At 35.0% G+C, this 16,475-nt stretch overlaps 1 protein-coding gene across 1 annotated transcript in view; it reads left to right on the forward strand.

Annotated features, from left to right (window-relative positions):
* The first annotated feature begins 1,545 nt into the window (after positions 1–1,545).
* Positions 1,546–16,475, forward strand: part of CLUAP1 (clusterin associated protein 1) — a 48,351-nt gene continuing 33,421 nt past the window's right edge. The window contains exons 1-5 of the mRNA XM_001363761.4: positions 1,546–1,742; positions 9,831–9,942; positions 10,716–10,800; positions 12,617–12,796; positions 14,574–14,669. Of these exons, the coding sequence (XP_001363798.1) occupies positions 1,721–1,742; positions 9,831–9,942; positions 10,716–10,800; positions 12,617–12,796; positions 14,574–14,669 (495 nt within the window). The 5' untranslated portion in view covers positions 1,546–1,720. The remainder of the gene's footprint in view (positions 1,743–9,830; positions 9,943–10,715; positions 10,801–12,616; positions 12,797–14,573; positions 14,670–16,475) is intronic.

Below are 16,475 nucleotides of genomic sequence, written 5' to 3' on the forward strand. Positions count from 1 at the left end.
TTTCTTAGAATATTACCTGAGAAAATAATTATAGTATATAACTTAGAAACAAAACAAAACTATCTGTGCATTGAAATAATCTGCTTGCTGGAGGCAGCGGGGTGACTCAGTGGATTGAGAGCCAGGCTTAGATATAGGAGGTCCTGGGTTCAAATTTGACCTCAGGCATTCCCTAGCTGTGTGACCCTGGGCAAGTCACTTAACCCTCATTGCCTAACCCTTACCACTCTTCTGCTTTGGAACCAATACCCAATATTGATTCTAAGATGGAAGGTAAGGGTTTAAAAAAAATAGTGCTTGCTTTGGGAAAAAGATTAAAAACGAAAGACAAAAACTTAGTTGAGCTCCAGGATTGGTAGATAAAATAAGCAAAGTAAAATACATGAAATTCCCCAACAGGATTCACAAACTGTTCTGCTGGGAAAAACAAAAACAAAAAATTGAAGCAACACCAACGTGTTATCACTACAATAATACATTCTTTCCCTAGTAGGGTTCACAAACTATTCCGCTTGTTTTTGAGGGGGGATAATTAAAATTATACCAATATGTAATCATTGCAATAATATAGTCACTAAGAGGAGGGGGTAATAAAAGGAACCAGATGCAAAATTTCCACTAAAACACCTTAGGCTTAGAAAAGTAAAAAATTTTGAGCAGGAGAAACAACCAGAGAAAGGGGTGGGAATAAGTACTAAAGAACTGTCTCCAGAGACAGAAACTCAAAGAGATGAAGACATAGAGGGGTAGTGATAGAGGAAGAGAATGGGCAGCAAGGATTGAGACCCATTTGTCCACTAAACTTTCAAATCACTGCTTCCCAACCCCCAGCCCCACAATCCCATTCTTTCTTCTTCCCGTATGTTTCTTCTAACTAATCCTAGTCAAGCACAACCTGAGTTTCCTACAAAACTTCCGGTGTCGTGCATTCTGGGAATCCGTGTTTCTTGCCACCCTCAACCCATATGCATACATACAGGCACGCATGCATGTATGAGCGCATATGTAGTACACATGCAGATAAAAGCAAAAATGTGTACGTAGACATGTACACAAATGTATGTGCATGTGCATATACATATATAGATACCTATACACATTTGTCTCTATATAGATATTCGAACATATTTATACACATTCAGTTATATGTATAGACACATATTTATTAATATATTATATTTTACAATATTGTAAATCTATTATGCATTTATGTTATATTAAAATAATATATATTTCTATCGGTGCGTGTATACATATATAAATAAAATTATATATATGTGTGTATATGATATGCATATATATGGAGGGGGTGGGAAGTTGTGACACTTTTTTGCTGGATTAACTGAAAAAGGTCCCTCGTCCCCCCCCCGCACTCCCCACCCCCCGGCTTCTTCTAAAGGCATCCTTTCAGTTCTAACCAAAGCCCCTGGCGCCTAGTTTTGGGGAGACGCGTAATTTAAATCCAGAAACTGACAAATTCCAGCCTCCGGGTTTTACATTCCGAGAACTAATTTAACCTTTTGCGCAGGCGCAGACCCTCAGGCCTTATTCTAGGTTTGTCCCCAATCTCGCGCCGTCGCGGGCTTCCGTTGGTGATTGCCATAGCGACCACCTAAGTTACGCCTCCTTTTTCTCAACTGCAGGGATGGCGGCTAAAGATTGAGGTTCAGGGGCTCGCCAGTGTAGAGGTCGACTGAGGCCACTAAAGAAATCACCAATCATGTCTTTCCGCGACCTGAGGAGTAAGACAACCCCCAGCCCCCGTTCTGGGCCCTGCTCTGTTCCCTGGGGGTGGGGGCGGAAAAGGGAGCCGTGAATCTTGGCTGCTCGAGGCTGAGAAGGCTGCTTCTGGATCCTTCAGCTTTCGTCTTGGCTTCTCCGCCGCCCAAAACTGACCAAAGAGGAGGAGGAAGCGAGTGAGCAGCGGCCATGCCTAGGTTGACCCTTACTGAAAGGGCGTTGTTATTGGTGATGGCCTTCATGCTTCAGTCCTGCACATGCCATGCCTCTTTGCCAAGTGCTGGGTGATGCTAGGGCCTTATAGGCAATGTGAGCAGAACATAGGCTCTGGAAGGACCTTCTTACCATTTTCATGCCTTTAAACCTTAATTATTAAATAACTAAACTTAATTAGTGCAGTCGGTGGGCAGAATACTGCAGGAAAGGATTCTAGTAAGGCTTGGCTCCAAAGACCAGCCCAGATTAGACCGGCTCGCATCGGAAAGTGGCCACCCCGTTTTTGAGCTCATCAATATTTGTTAAGGCAGAAGAGATTGTAATTTTTGTGGGAAGAAAAAGTATCCAATCCTGTGAAATTATTGGCCTTTGAAATAATCCAGGATTTCAAAAAAAACTTAGACCTCTTTAGTGGAAGTATTACCGATGCAGTTTGCCATCCCCTCCCCCCCCCCCCCTTCCTCACACCCCTAAGAAGGTGTTATTTTAGCCTTAGTCACTAAAATTCATCTGGTGGCCATCCTTCTGGTAATGAGTGAAGGAAAAATAAAATATAATGAGTGATACAAGGAGAAAGTAGATTATCTCATCCAGTATTTTTGAGTCCTACCTCTATTAATGTTTCTTTTAGTTACTTCTTTCACTTCTTCCCCAGCCCATCTCCTCCCTAACTCCCATCACTACGAACTCTCCATCCACTTTTGTGGAAAATGTCTTTGGACAAGATGCGTGTAGCTTTCTACTGTTATAGGTTAAATAGATTTCTTAACATTTGTAAACTATTTGATCACTTCTTTTCTCTCCCTGTTCAGAAAGTGTTTTCTTGTTCTGATAACAAATCCTGCTAGTTGAATGTCAAATATTTCCCCAGAAATCCCTCCCAACCTTTTCACTCTGTTCGATTTTTCTTTTCTCTACCTTTCTCACTTTTGTGAAAAGTATTTTTTTTTATCCCAAATTGCTGCATAGTGCTACTTATTGGTTGTGTAACTTATACAGCCTAGATACGAAGCACTCCTACTTAAAGTAAAATTAATTCTTTGTTCTAAGAGTCAGTTTTACAGCATGTTGCTTCCTAAGCTTCCCTAGCATTTTCTTTTCAATCATGGTCACAAGTTATTTGACCTCCAGTCTTGGGATTCACTAAGGGGCCTTCAGGAGATCAGGCTAAGAAATTCAGGAGTCTCTTCAGTCTTAAGCTGGTATCTCCCAATCTTCTTTCCACATTATATCCCCTCCCAAACTCCCACAAAACTACAGTTTGATGGGATCTTATGTTTATATCTTATGACTGAACTTATGTTTCACTAACTTAGCACGTCTCCAAATGACAATAGGATTTTAGTTTAGAAGGATGATAATCATAATAAAAACTGTCAGTATCCTTATGATAATGCCCACTTATTTTACAGTGGAGGAAACTAAGATTTAGATAGGAGAAGTTCCTTGTCTAAAATCTCACAGTTTTTAAAGACACAGTTGGGTGTAAAGGTTTGGGACAGGGTTTGCTTCATTGTAGTACAGTGACCCCTGATTATTTGATATGCCTTCAGGGAATAGTGTCCTCACTAAATTTATCACCCAGGGACCATTACCTGAAATTCTTCCCTAGAGATTCACTTTATTGATTGAATTAAGCAATATGATTTTCCTTCATTCACTTTTTAAAAAATTAATATTTTTTTTCTATTATCAAGCATTTTTAAATACCTCTCATTGCTCCTTCCCTCACAGAAAATAAAATACAAAACCCTTATAACAAATAAACCTAGTCTGTCAAAAACAAATATCCATATTGACCATATCAAAAAATGTGTGTCTTACTGCATATTGGAGAGGTGATCTCACTCTCATGAGGTGGATAGCATTCATTTTGCCCTCTGGAGTCATGATTGATTGCTATATCGAACACCATCCTTAAGTCTTTCAGATTTGTTCTTTTTTACAATATTGATGTTATAATATAAATTGTTCTCCTACATCTATTCATTTATACATTTTCCTGTTTGTTTTTTTCTGAATTTTTTTACCTCTACATTTTTATCTCTACATTTCTTGTGGCACAATATATTACTATATCGTGTAATTTGTTCCAGCCATTCCTCAATTGATGGGTACCTCCTTGTTTTCCAATTCTTTGCTCCCACAAGAAGAAAGTTTATATAAACACGTTTATATCAACCATTTCTCTTTGATCTCTTTTGAGTATGACTAGTAGTAGTACCACTAGGTTAAGGGGCATGCATAGCTTAGTAACTTTTCTAGGATAATTCAAAATTACTTTCCTGAATGGCTATATTCACAACTCCATTGACAAGAGCACCATTGTTTGTTTTCTCACAGTCCTTCCAACATTTGTCATTTTCCTTTTCCATCAACTTTCCCAGTCTGATGAATATGAGATAGATCCTCAGAGTTGCTTTAATGTACATTTTTTAATTGGTGATTTGGAGCACTCTTTTTCATATACCTATAGAGAACTTGGGTGGCTTTCCTTGAGAATTGCACATTTGTATCCTTAGACCATTTTTCTTTATTCACTTTTACGATGTAAATGTAATTGGAAAGGACATTATCATCAGTCAGGATCACCTTTTCTATATTCCTTCCTCCAAACTGTCTTGGAGATGACACACATATTGGACTCAGAAGCTTAAAGCAAAGTGGGACACAGGATAAATCTCTCTACAGTTTTACCAAGGGCCAACCTTTTAAGGCAGCATTACAGAGAGAAGAGGTAGAGATACTTGAGAGAGCATTGTTGGAAGATTACGAGCATTGCTATGCATTTGTGGGACACTGTGGTTGACAAGACTTGTTTTGGAGTTAGGAAGATCTTAATTTGATTCATGATTCATGACTGTTTTGGTTGCCCAACTTTGGAAAGTTACTGGACTTTTCTGGGTATCTTATTTTATAGGCATAACAATGTCTGCCCTGATTACTTCACCAGTGTTTGTGAAGCTCAAAGGAGACAAACTGATGTAGAAGAAAGAGCATTTTGAGTCTGGAGACCTGAGTTGAAATCCCACTTCTGAGTTCTGCTAGCTATATGACTATAGAGAAGTCATTTTCTCTTTAGCTGAAAGAGTTTTATCTAAAGCACTTCGTGAATATAAATCACTATATAAGCTATTATTTTTAAGTGAGATAGAGTACTGTGTAAACTGTTCAGTGCTATACACTGACATTTATTATGGATTTAATGTAAGAATACTAAGATGAAAATAGTAAGCAAAATCATAGTTAAATTAGTAGACTTTTAGAATAAACTTTATAATTCTTGACCATCATCTTACATTTTTCCAATGTTTTATGTATATGGGGAAGACTTTATTCCTCCCTTAAAAGTTGTCTTTTTGGTATAAGAGATTCCAAGAAGTATGTGAAGGTAGGATCTTTTTTTTTTTAATTAATTAATTTAAAATATTTTTCCATGTTTCCATGATTCATTTTATTTCTCTTCCCTCTTCCATCCCCCCTCCCAGAACTGACAAGCAATTCCACTGAGTTGTGCAAATATTGTCATGACATCTATTTCTATGTTATTCATTTTTGCTATAAAGTGATTTTTAAAAAGCCTAAACCCCAAATCACATACACATATATACATGTGATAAGTGATGTCTATGTGATAAGTGATGTCATATGTTTTGCTTTGCATTTCTACTCCCATAGTTCTTTCTCTCAATGTGGATAGCATTCTTTTATATAAGCCCTCTAGGAGTGGCCTGGCTTGTTTTATTGCTACTAGTAGCAAGGTCCATTACATTGGATTTTTCCACAATGTTTTACTTTCTGTGTACAGTGTTCTTCTGGTTCTGCTCATTTCATTTTCCCTCAGTTTATTGAGGTTCTCCCAGTTCATATGTAAATCTTCCATATCATTAATCCTTACAGCATAATAGTATTCCATCACCATCATATACCACAATTTATTCAGCCATTCCCCAATCAAGGGACACCCCCTCGTTTTCCAATTTTTTGCCACCACAAAGAGTGCAGCTATGAATGTTTTTGTGCAAGTATTGTTCCTTATTATTGCACTGAGGCACAAACCCAGCAGTGGCATTACTTGATCAAAGGGTATGCATTCTTTTAAAACCCTTTGTGCATAATTCCAAATTGCCTTCCAGAATGGCTGGATTAATTCACAACTCCACCAGCAATGCATTAGTGTCCCAATTTTGCCACTTCCCCTCCAACATTTATTATTTTTCTTTACTGTCATATTGGCCAATCTGTTAGGTATGAGGTGGTACCTCAGAGTTGTTTTAATTTTCATTACTCCATTTTTGAGAGATTTAGAATACTTTTTCATGTGCTTATTGATAGTTTTGATTTCTTTATCTAAAAACTGCCTATTTGTGTTCCTTGACCATTTGTCAATTGAGGAATGGCTTGATTATTGACTCAACTCCTTATAAATTTTAGAAATGAGACCTTTGTCAGAGTTTTTTGTTATAAAGTTTTTTAAAATTTTGGTTGTACTAGTTTTGTTTGTACAGAAGCTTTTTAATTTAACATAATAAGAATTATTCATTTTATATTTTGTAGTGTTTTCTACCTCCTGCTTGGTCTTAAATTCCTTCCCTTCCCCTAGATTTGACAGATATACTATTTTATGTTCACCTAATTGGTTTGATTTCTGTCTTTATATTTAAGTCATTTACCCACTCTGAGTTGATTTTGGTATAGGGTGTAAGATGATGATCTAAACCAAATTTCTCCCATACTGGTTTCTAATTCTCCCAGCAGTTTTTGTCAAATAGTGGGTTCTTGTCCCCAAAGCTGGGATCTTTGGGTTTATCAAACACTATCTTGCTACTGTCATTTACCCCGTCTATTCCATTGATCCACCCTTCTGTCTCTAAGCCAATACCATATAGTTTTGATGATGACTGCTTTATAGTATAGTTTGAGATCTGGTAAAACTAGGCCTCCATCCTTCACATTTTTTTCATTATTTCCCTTGATATTCTTGATCTTTTGTTCATCCAGATGAACTTTTGTAATAATTTTTTCTAATTATATAAAAAAGTGTTTTGGTAGTTTGATAAGTATAGCATTGAATAAGTAAATTAATTTAGGTAGGATTGTCATTTTTATTATATTAGCTCAACCTACCTATGAGCAACTGATGTTTTCCCAATTGTTTAGATCTAGTTTTATTTGTGTGAAGAGTGTTTTGTAGTTAAGTTCATATAATTCCTGAATTTGTCTTGGCAAGTAGATTCTCAGGTATTTTATCTTGTCTAGAGTAATTTTAAATGGAGTTTCAATTTCTAACTCTTACTGCTGGGTTTTTATGGAAACACATAGGAATGCTGATGATTTATGTGGGTTTATTTTGTACCCTGCAACTTTGCTAAAGTTATCAATTGTTTCTACCAGTTTTTCAGTTGATTTTCAGTTGATTTCAGATAATTTCCTGTTCTCTAGGTATACCATTATGTCATCTGCAAAGAGTGATAGTTTAGTTTCCTCATTGCCTACTTCAATTTCTTTTTTCTTTTCTAATTACTATTGCTAGCATTTCTATTACAATATTAAGTAATAGTGGTGATAATGGGCATATCTGCTTCATTTCTGATCTTATTGGGAAGACATCTAACTTATCTCCATTGCAGATGATACTAGCTGATGGTTTATAGTAAACACTATTTAATATTTTGAGTAAAGGCCCTTCGATTCCTATATTTGCTAGTGTTTTGTTTTTTTAAACCCTTACCTTCCACCTTGGAATCAATACTGTGTATTAGTTCTAATGCAGAAGGAGTGGTAAGGGCTAGGCAATGGGGGTCAAGTGACTTGCCCCGGGTCACACAGCTGGGAAGTATCTGAGACCAGATTTGAACATAGGATCTCTAGACCTGGTTCTCAATCCACTGAGCCACCCAGCTACACCCATTTGCTAGTGTTTTCAATAGGAATGGGTGTTGTATTTTGTCAAAGGTGTTTTCCTCATCTATTGGGATAATCAAATGATTTCTATTTGTTTGGTTATTGATATGGTCAATTATGTGGGTGGTTTTCCTAATACTAAATCATCCTTGAATTCCTGGTATAAATCCCACCTGGTCAGTGAATAATCCTAGTGATAACTTGTTGTAGCCTTTTAGCTAGTATTTTATTTAATATTTTTGCATCTATGTTCATTAAGGAGATTGGTCTGTAGTTTTCCTTCTCTGTTTTTGGCCTTCCTGGCTTGGGAATCAGTACCATGTTTGTATCATAAAAAGAATTTGGTAAGACTCCTTCGCTTATTTTGTCAAATAGTTTGTAGAGTATTGAGATTAATTGATCTTTAAATATTTGATAGAATTCATTTGTAAATCCATCTGGTCCTGATGATTTTTTTCTTAGAGTTCTTTGATGACTTATTCAATTTCTTTTTCTAATATGGGATTATTTAAGTGTTCTATTTCCTCCTCTGTTAAGCTAGGCAATTTATGTTATTGTAAATATTAATTCATTCCACCTAGATTGCCATATTTTTGCCATATCATTGGGCAAAATAGTTCTGAATAATTATTTTAATTTCCCCTTCATTAGTGGTGAGATCATCATTTTCATTCATGATACTGTTAATTTGATTCTTTTCTTTCTTTCTCTTAATTAGATTAACCAATACTTTATTTTTTCAAAATATTAGCTGCTAGTTTTATTTATTAGTTCAATAGTTATTTTACTTTAAATTTTATTAATTTCTCCTTTGATTTTAGGATTTCTAATTTAGTCTTTATCTGAGGGTTTTTAATGTGTTCTTTTTCTAGTTTTTTTTAATTGCATGCCCAATTCATTAATCTCTTTTTCTTTTTTGTTACTATGGGTACTGAGGGATATAAATTCTTCCCTGAGTACTGCTTTTGCAGTATCTCCAAAATTTTGATATGTGGTTTCTTCATTGTCATTCTCTTCAATGAAATCATTAATTATTTCTATGATTTGTTCTTTAACCAACCAATTTTGGAGAATTAGATTATTTAATTTCTAATCAATTTTTTTATTTGCCTCTCCATGTACCTTTATTTTTATTGTATTATGATCTGAAAAAGTTTCATTTATTATTTCTGCTTTTCGGCATTTATTTGCAATGTTTTTTATGCCCTAGTACATGGTCAATCTTTGTGAATGTACCATGTGCTGCTGAAAAGAAAGTGTATTCCTTTTTATCCCTATTTACTTTTCTCCATATATCTATTAACTTTGATTTTTCTAAGATTACATTCACATTTCTTACTTCTTTATTATTTCTTTTTTGGTTTGATTTATCTTGATCTAATGGATCTAGTCTCCTACTAGCATAGTTTTATTCTATATTTCCTTCTTATGCTCCAATAGTTTCTCCTTTAAAAAATCTGGATGGCATACACCATTTGGGGAATACATGTTGAGTACTGATGTTTCTTTATTGTCTTATACTGAGGACCTTTCTTAATCTGATTAATAAAAAATCTAAATATTATCCTGAGAATTCAACTAATTCCCTCTGTTAACAAAAGTTGAGTTAAAAAGAAAGGACAATTTCTCCTTGGCCTTTTAGCTAAGATCAAGTGTAAAAAGAAAAGACAACTAGTTACCATTATTAATGGTAAAAGGGGACAGTGATTATAGTAGTAAATAAAGTTCATAGTTAATCCTTCAAGCTCCATTTTAATAAATTGGCAATCTCATAAAAAATTTATAAGATTTAAAACAGTAAGTAGAGTTATTAGAGTTTTATCTCTTTCTTTCCAACTGAGAATCTTATCAACCATAGCAGTGAAATAACCTAAAGGTTCAAAGAATGGAATGTTAGGATCCTAGATAACTCATAGATTAGATAAACTTCTGAAAATATAGTTAATTAGATCATATTTTATGGTGAATAGATTTTACAGAAATGATGAGAGCCCTGGGATACCCACGACACATCTCTATGGAGAATTTTCGTACACCAAACTTTGGACTTGTATCTGAAGTGCTCCTCTGGCTTGTTAAGAGGTTAGTACTTTGTTAATGGTTAAATTTGATTTCTAGATTTTATTATCATTGCTTTTACTATTTGTTGCTTTCACAGATACTGTCTTGGGGCATACAGACCAGTTTAATGAAATTAGAGTTTAGTGGGATCGTTAGCTAAAAATTAAGAAAGGTGTATGAGAGAGAATACATTAGCCCAAAGGAAGACATTTCTTAGTAGGTAATAGGTGTCTCAGTCTGGTCATCCAACCACACAAAGACTACACTTGGCAGAAGTCTATCTTGAAACTATAATTCTTATGTTACTGTTATAGTAATAATTTGTATTTTCCCTTATTTTAAATATCTGTGAAGATACATCAAGACTGAAAAAGTTAACACCAACAAATTCTGTCATTGTTTTCATGAATATATTATTTTTAGTTTAATGTATTTCTAGTCCAAGAACTGACTACTTACTTAGTGATTACCTACTTAATGACATTTGGAAGACTTAAGCCTAAATTTGAGTTATGAACAAAATATCAGTTTTGCTTTGCACACTCAGCCAAAACTTTCATTTCTGAATTTCACTTAAGTTATTTCTTTGTCTGTTCACATAGGTGGTTAGCCAATAATATTTTTGTATTAATATTGAAGCTTTGGTATTGAATATGTTCTTTACTTTGCTCATTTAGCCAGGAATGTATAGATATGTGCATTGTTCATTTTCTGCTTTCCAAATGTGTCAGCTTCACATGTTCTACTTAGTAGACCTTCTACCTGTTTGATTTGTGTTTTTCTCCTGTCTGTAGGTATGAGCCTCAGACTGATATCCCTTCTGATGTTGACACAGAGCAAGATCGAGTTTTTTTCATTAAGGCAATTGCACAATTTATGGTTAGTTCATAGTTTCCATTGTAAAATCAAGGAAATTAGATATAGATGACTCCTAACTAAAGCTTATTTCAGGTTCTTGTCTACAATGTTTAATTATTTAAAAAATTATTATTTTTTGTTTTCATATCACCTATATATCCCCTTGTATCTCTTCATTCTAACTCCCTTCCAGAAAGTCATGCTAGTATTACAAAGTGTTAAAAAGAGGAAGAAGAGAAAACAAATTTAGCAAAACCAATCAACGTATTTAAAAAGTCTAACATTTGTAATATTCTATTCCTGTGGGCCCCAACCCTCTGAAAAAGATCAGGGGAGGATGGTACAGGATGGAGGTGGCTTAGGGGGGAGTATCTTCTCATAGCTCTTCTTTAGGGATAAGTTTGTTGTGTAATTTTGCAGTACTGTTTCTGTTCTTTCCATTTACATTGTTATAGTCATTGTATCTATGTTTTCCCAGCTTTTCTTCAGTTAACATAAGACTTTCTGTGCTTCTCTGTATTTATCCGGCTCATTGTTTCTTACAACAGTAATATTTCATATTTATGTACCTTAGTCATACCTAGTGATATTGGTAAATGCTCAACAGTTGCCTAACTAGAAAAAAAAGATGTTTGACATACTTTTAAGTTTAATCTATATTATTAACATCATCACTTTCTTAAATCTAGACAGTCGACCAAACAGTAAACCAAGCCCTGATTTGTAGAATTTGTCTATTTCCAAAGTTAAAATGCTCACACTGAAAACTTAACTATTGACTTTCATAAGCCAATTTGAGCTGGTTCAAGCATACCCCTTGCCATTCTCCAATCCATAGACATCTATTTTGTTTAAAGTTTTTTTGCTACCATAAAGAAGACTTGCTAGAAATATTTTAGTATATATGGATCTTTTCATTTTGCCACTGACCATCTTGGGGTATATGCCTAACAACAGAAACAGTAGATCAAAGAGTATAGACCTTTTCATCACTTTATTTGCATAATTCCAAATTATTTGCCAGAATGGTTATACCACCAATGGTTATAGCTCCACCAACCATTCATTAATGTACATGTTTTTCCACAATTCCTCCAGCATCGACTATTCCCATATTTTGACATTACAGTTTTGCTGGATATGAGGTGAAACCTCAGGGTTATTTAGATTTTTCATAGCATTTTCTAGTCCTGTTTTTCAATACTTTTTTTTGTTTACATTGGAATTCCAAGCATATTCTTTCCCTCCCTACCCAATACATGAGAAGGTCAACATAGGAATAGTTGAATCAACTACAAAGGACTAATGATGGAAGATGATATCCACCTTCAGAAAAAGAACTGATATGTGGAACTATGCATTGTATAATTTCACATATACATGTGTCAAATTACTCAAAATAACTCACATGTACTCTCTGAACAATATTGTCATTACCTTATGCAACATTCTTTTGGTTCTCATATCTCTCTTATTTCATGCAAATCTTTTCATGTTTTTCTAAACAGAACCTCCTGATTATTTCTTATAGCATATTAGTATCCCATCACAATCATATGCCACAACTTATTTAGCCATTCCTCAATTGATGGGCATTTTCTCAATTTCTATTTCTTTGCTACCACAAAAAGAGCTGCTATAAATAGATTCTTTCCCTTTTCCCCTGATCAGCTTTTATTTTATTTTACTTAATGTGATTATTAATATAGTATAATAATTAATATAGTATTAATCTGCTCTTGGAGGTTTTCCTTTTAATTTAGACATGTTTCGAGTTGTCCATACAAGATTTTTATGAAATGGAAGAGACCTGATTTTTTTTCCTTTCTAAAAATAGGCTACCAAAGCTCATATAAAACTTAACACAAAGAAACTATATCAAGCAGATGGATATGCAGTAAAGGAACTATTGAAAATCACATCCGTCCTCTATAATGCTATGAAGACCAAAGGAATGGAAGGCTCTGAAATAGGAGAGGAAGATATCAGCAAATTCAAATTCGATCTTGGCTCAAAGGTAAAGCAAAATATATTCCTGTAGTTGTGAAATAAAATTATTTGTTTCATTCACTTGTTCATTGAAGAACTAATTAAGTACCTCTAGCAGTGATGGCGAACCTTTTCGAGATGGACTGCTGGGCCCTGCCCCAACCCCAATCCCCAGACTGAGTGTTGTGCCCATGCCCCCAGACTGAGTGCTGTGCCCCCTCCCCACCACATGCTGGGTATACCTCGCTTCCCCCCAACCTTACCCCACACAGGGGAGGGAGAAAGAACTCCCATTGGGTTGCTAGGTAGAGGGGCGGGTGATGTGAAAAAAAAATGTCAGACATGGTGGAGAGGGAGAAGGGAGCAGCTCTGCGTAAGTCCCTCTGTCTTTCTAGTATTGAACTCTGGAGGTGGGGAGGGAGGGTGGCAGTGTGCCCACAGAGAGTGCTTTGTGTGCCCATCTTTGGTACCCCTGTCATAGATTCGCCCTCACTGACCTATAGTGTTCAGTAGAAGGAAACCCTGGATTTGGATTCTGAAAACTTGGGTTTGAATTTCAACTTCACTTATTAAAGATAATATTTGAAAAGTATTTGATAACTTTAAAGTATCATAGAAATGTTATCATTATTTATCATCATGGCAAAATTTTCCACTCTAAGCTTTAGTTTTCTCATTTATAAATAAGAATAAATAATAATTGTTTTAACTATCTTACAAAGATTGAGTTTTAAAGACAGAAAGATGATGGAGCAGATATTCAGGGAGAAGGAGAAAGATAAAGTTCGTCTCAACCTTAGAAATTCATTTTTATGGAACAAACTTCTATCCATGTACACTTTCACATTAGTGGGAAGGGCAGTTATTTTAGAGAAAGGAGATGTAGATATGAGTTTCATATCTGCCACTTGATAACTTTGTTATTAAGGGCAAATTATTTCACCATTCTAAACCTTGGTTACCCTAGGTAGAAAATGTGGATAATAATGAATGATCTATTTGCTTCAATGTTTTGGTGAAGAGGATGCTAAAATTCTTTCTAAATGTAATAGGACTCTTAGTTGCTTTCCTGAGGAAATGTTTACCTAGGACAAACTCTAACTCCAATGACAATTTTCCCTCTCCTAATCTTGATTTTCTTAATAGTCTTCCCTTGTCTTATTAATTGCCTTTCTGCCTAGCATAGAAAAGGTCCAAGTAAAAAAAAAAAGAAACTGCTCCTCTAATTCTTAGGTCTGTATCCCTCAAATCTTTAAACCTATTCTAGATTTTCTCATCTCCTTCCCCATCTTCTAGCCGCGTGAAGTCAAGTGGATATTTGGGAAAGGACATGCAAAAGACAGAAAGGGACAGACCTTTGTAATTAACCTTTCAGTGCTTTCCAAAGCAATTTCTCCAGAAGAGACTGGGGTAAGGGTGGGCTTCAGAAGTGATGCAATTTCAGGACAAGACAAGAAGGAAGACCTCCATAATTACCTGACAAAGGTTTTTTACTCAGAGGCTTGGGCAAGTAAGGATACTGGAAAGTCATTAAACATTCCTGTTACTTCTGAATACTATTAAATTCTAGCACTGTGCTCCTCAGGTTGTCATGGAGAGAGATGTGGGAAGTGTCTGGTTTTCCTCCTGCTACTGACTCCTAAGTGCTTTGATCCAGAAGGCAGAGTGTGGTCAGCTATGGGAAACTATGGGAATTAAGCTAACAAAAAGTCAGGGTTACTGTTAACATTCTAATTATATGCATCTTAAATTTTCAAATCACCTAACATAGGACATCACTAAAGCTTTCCATTTTTTTATTCCAGATTGCAGATTTGAAAGCAGCTAGACAGCTTGCTTCTGAAATTACATCAAAAGGGGCATCTCTCTATGATTTACTTGGCAAAGAAGTAGAGCTTCGGGTAAGCAATATTCAGAAAGAATAATTTGTTGCTTAGTTTCTGTAATAGATAAAATATAAAATTCACTAAGGAAAACAATGTCCAATGAAAATCACAATGTCAAAATATTCTAGATTTGTTACTACTAGTAGTATTATCAGTTAGAAAAGGACCCAAAAAATGATTGCTGCACTTTTTCTTATGTTCAGTTAAATTCAGCAAACTTCTTTCCCCACACTGGACAAATCTTTTAGTCACTCCTGTAGCTTCTTTCCCCCTTCCTTGGAAAGGATAGCTGCAAATTGGCCTTTTTTTCCCCCTTATTATGAAGTTGACAAACATCCACAAACACGACCATTTCCTTATATAAAGAACAACAACAAAAAGGATTATATATAACACTCTGTTACACACAGCTTCTTCTTAAAAGATTATTTTAAATTTAACTTGGTAGTTCTAATATTGCTCTGCTTTTGAAATTCCTTCTGCTCTCTTCTGTACCTTTTTAGAGTTTTACTCATGTTTTCTTTATTTTCTTCTTTTTACAGTCACTACTTCCCTCTGTGAGAAAGGACCTTAATTAAACAAAATAAATATAAACATTAGCTATGTTTATAAATGTATAAATCACTGTACTTCAAGTTCATAACTAGAGTTGGGGAAGCATGATTAATTATTAGTCTTTTGGAATTGTGATCATCATTCAGATTTCTCTGAAGTTCTCTTATTCTTAAAACATCATACCATTCCATTAATATACCATAATTTGTTTAGCCATTTCCCAGGTAGTGATGGTCACTATCTTTGTTTCCAGTTCTTTGCTACAACAAAAAGTGTTGTTATAAATGCTTTTGTGCATGTGGATTCTTTCCTTTTTCTTTGATTTCTTTGAAATATAAGCTTAGGAATCATATTTTTGACTCAAAGGATATATAGAGTTTGGTGATTTTGGAGGCATAGCTCTCCAGAATAGCTGAACTAATTCATAATTCCACCAGTATTAAATTGGTATGCCTAGCCTATGACAGCTCCTCCAGTGATTGTTATTTTCCTTTTTTTTTCATCCTTTTTGCCCATCTGATGAGTATCAAATGGAACCTCAGAGTTGCTTCAATTTGCATTTTTTAATTTTTATTGACAGCATTTTTTTCATGTAGTTGGTGGATCATTTTTCGTTTGAGAACAGACTGATTGTATCCTTTGATTTTTTTATTTGTTGGGGAATAGCTCTTGTTATGTTTTTTTTTTTAATTTTCTACATAATTTGGATGTCGGATCTTTATCAGAAAAATTTAGTGCAAAGATTTCCCAAGGATATTGTTTCCCCTTAAATTCTAACAGCATTGATTTTGTTTATACAAAACCTTTTCAATGTTGTATAATCAAAACTGTCTGTTTGTCTCTTTTTGGATCTTCTCAATCCCTTGTTTGATTGAGAGTATTTCCCTTATCTATAGTTGAGAAAAATATCTCTTTCTCTCGGTGTTTAGTTGGGTGATAACACTGACATTAGAAAAGGCACTAAGGCAGGATTTGGACTCCAAAATCTCTCTGATTCTGATTTCATCTTCCTTGTTCCAGTGGTACCTCAATTCAATTTATTTAAAACAGAACTGATAATCTTCTTTTTGAAGTTCATTCCTCCTTCTATTTCTCTTTTTCTGTTGATGACATCCTTATTCTCCCAGTTGCTAGGGATTACTATTACCAGTGAGTCTTCCTTTTCTTCCTGAAACTGTAGTCACCTTGACCCTTTTTTCCTCCTTTGCCCCTTATATCTAATTAGTAGCAAGTCCTTATGATTCAAACTGCAGTTTTTGTACAGTT

This window comes from Monodelphis domestica, chromosome 7 (assembly GCF_027887165.1).
Source record: "Monodelphis domestica isolate mMonDom1 chromosome 7, mMonDom1.pri, whole genome shotgun sequence".
NCBI classification, from domain to species: domain Eukaryota; kingdom Metazoa; phylum Chordata; class Mammalia; order Didelphimorphia; family Didelphidae; genus Monodelphis; species Monodelphis domestica.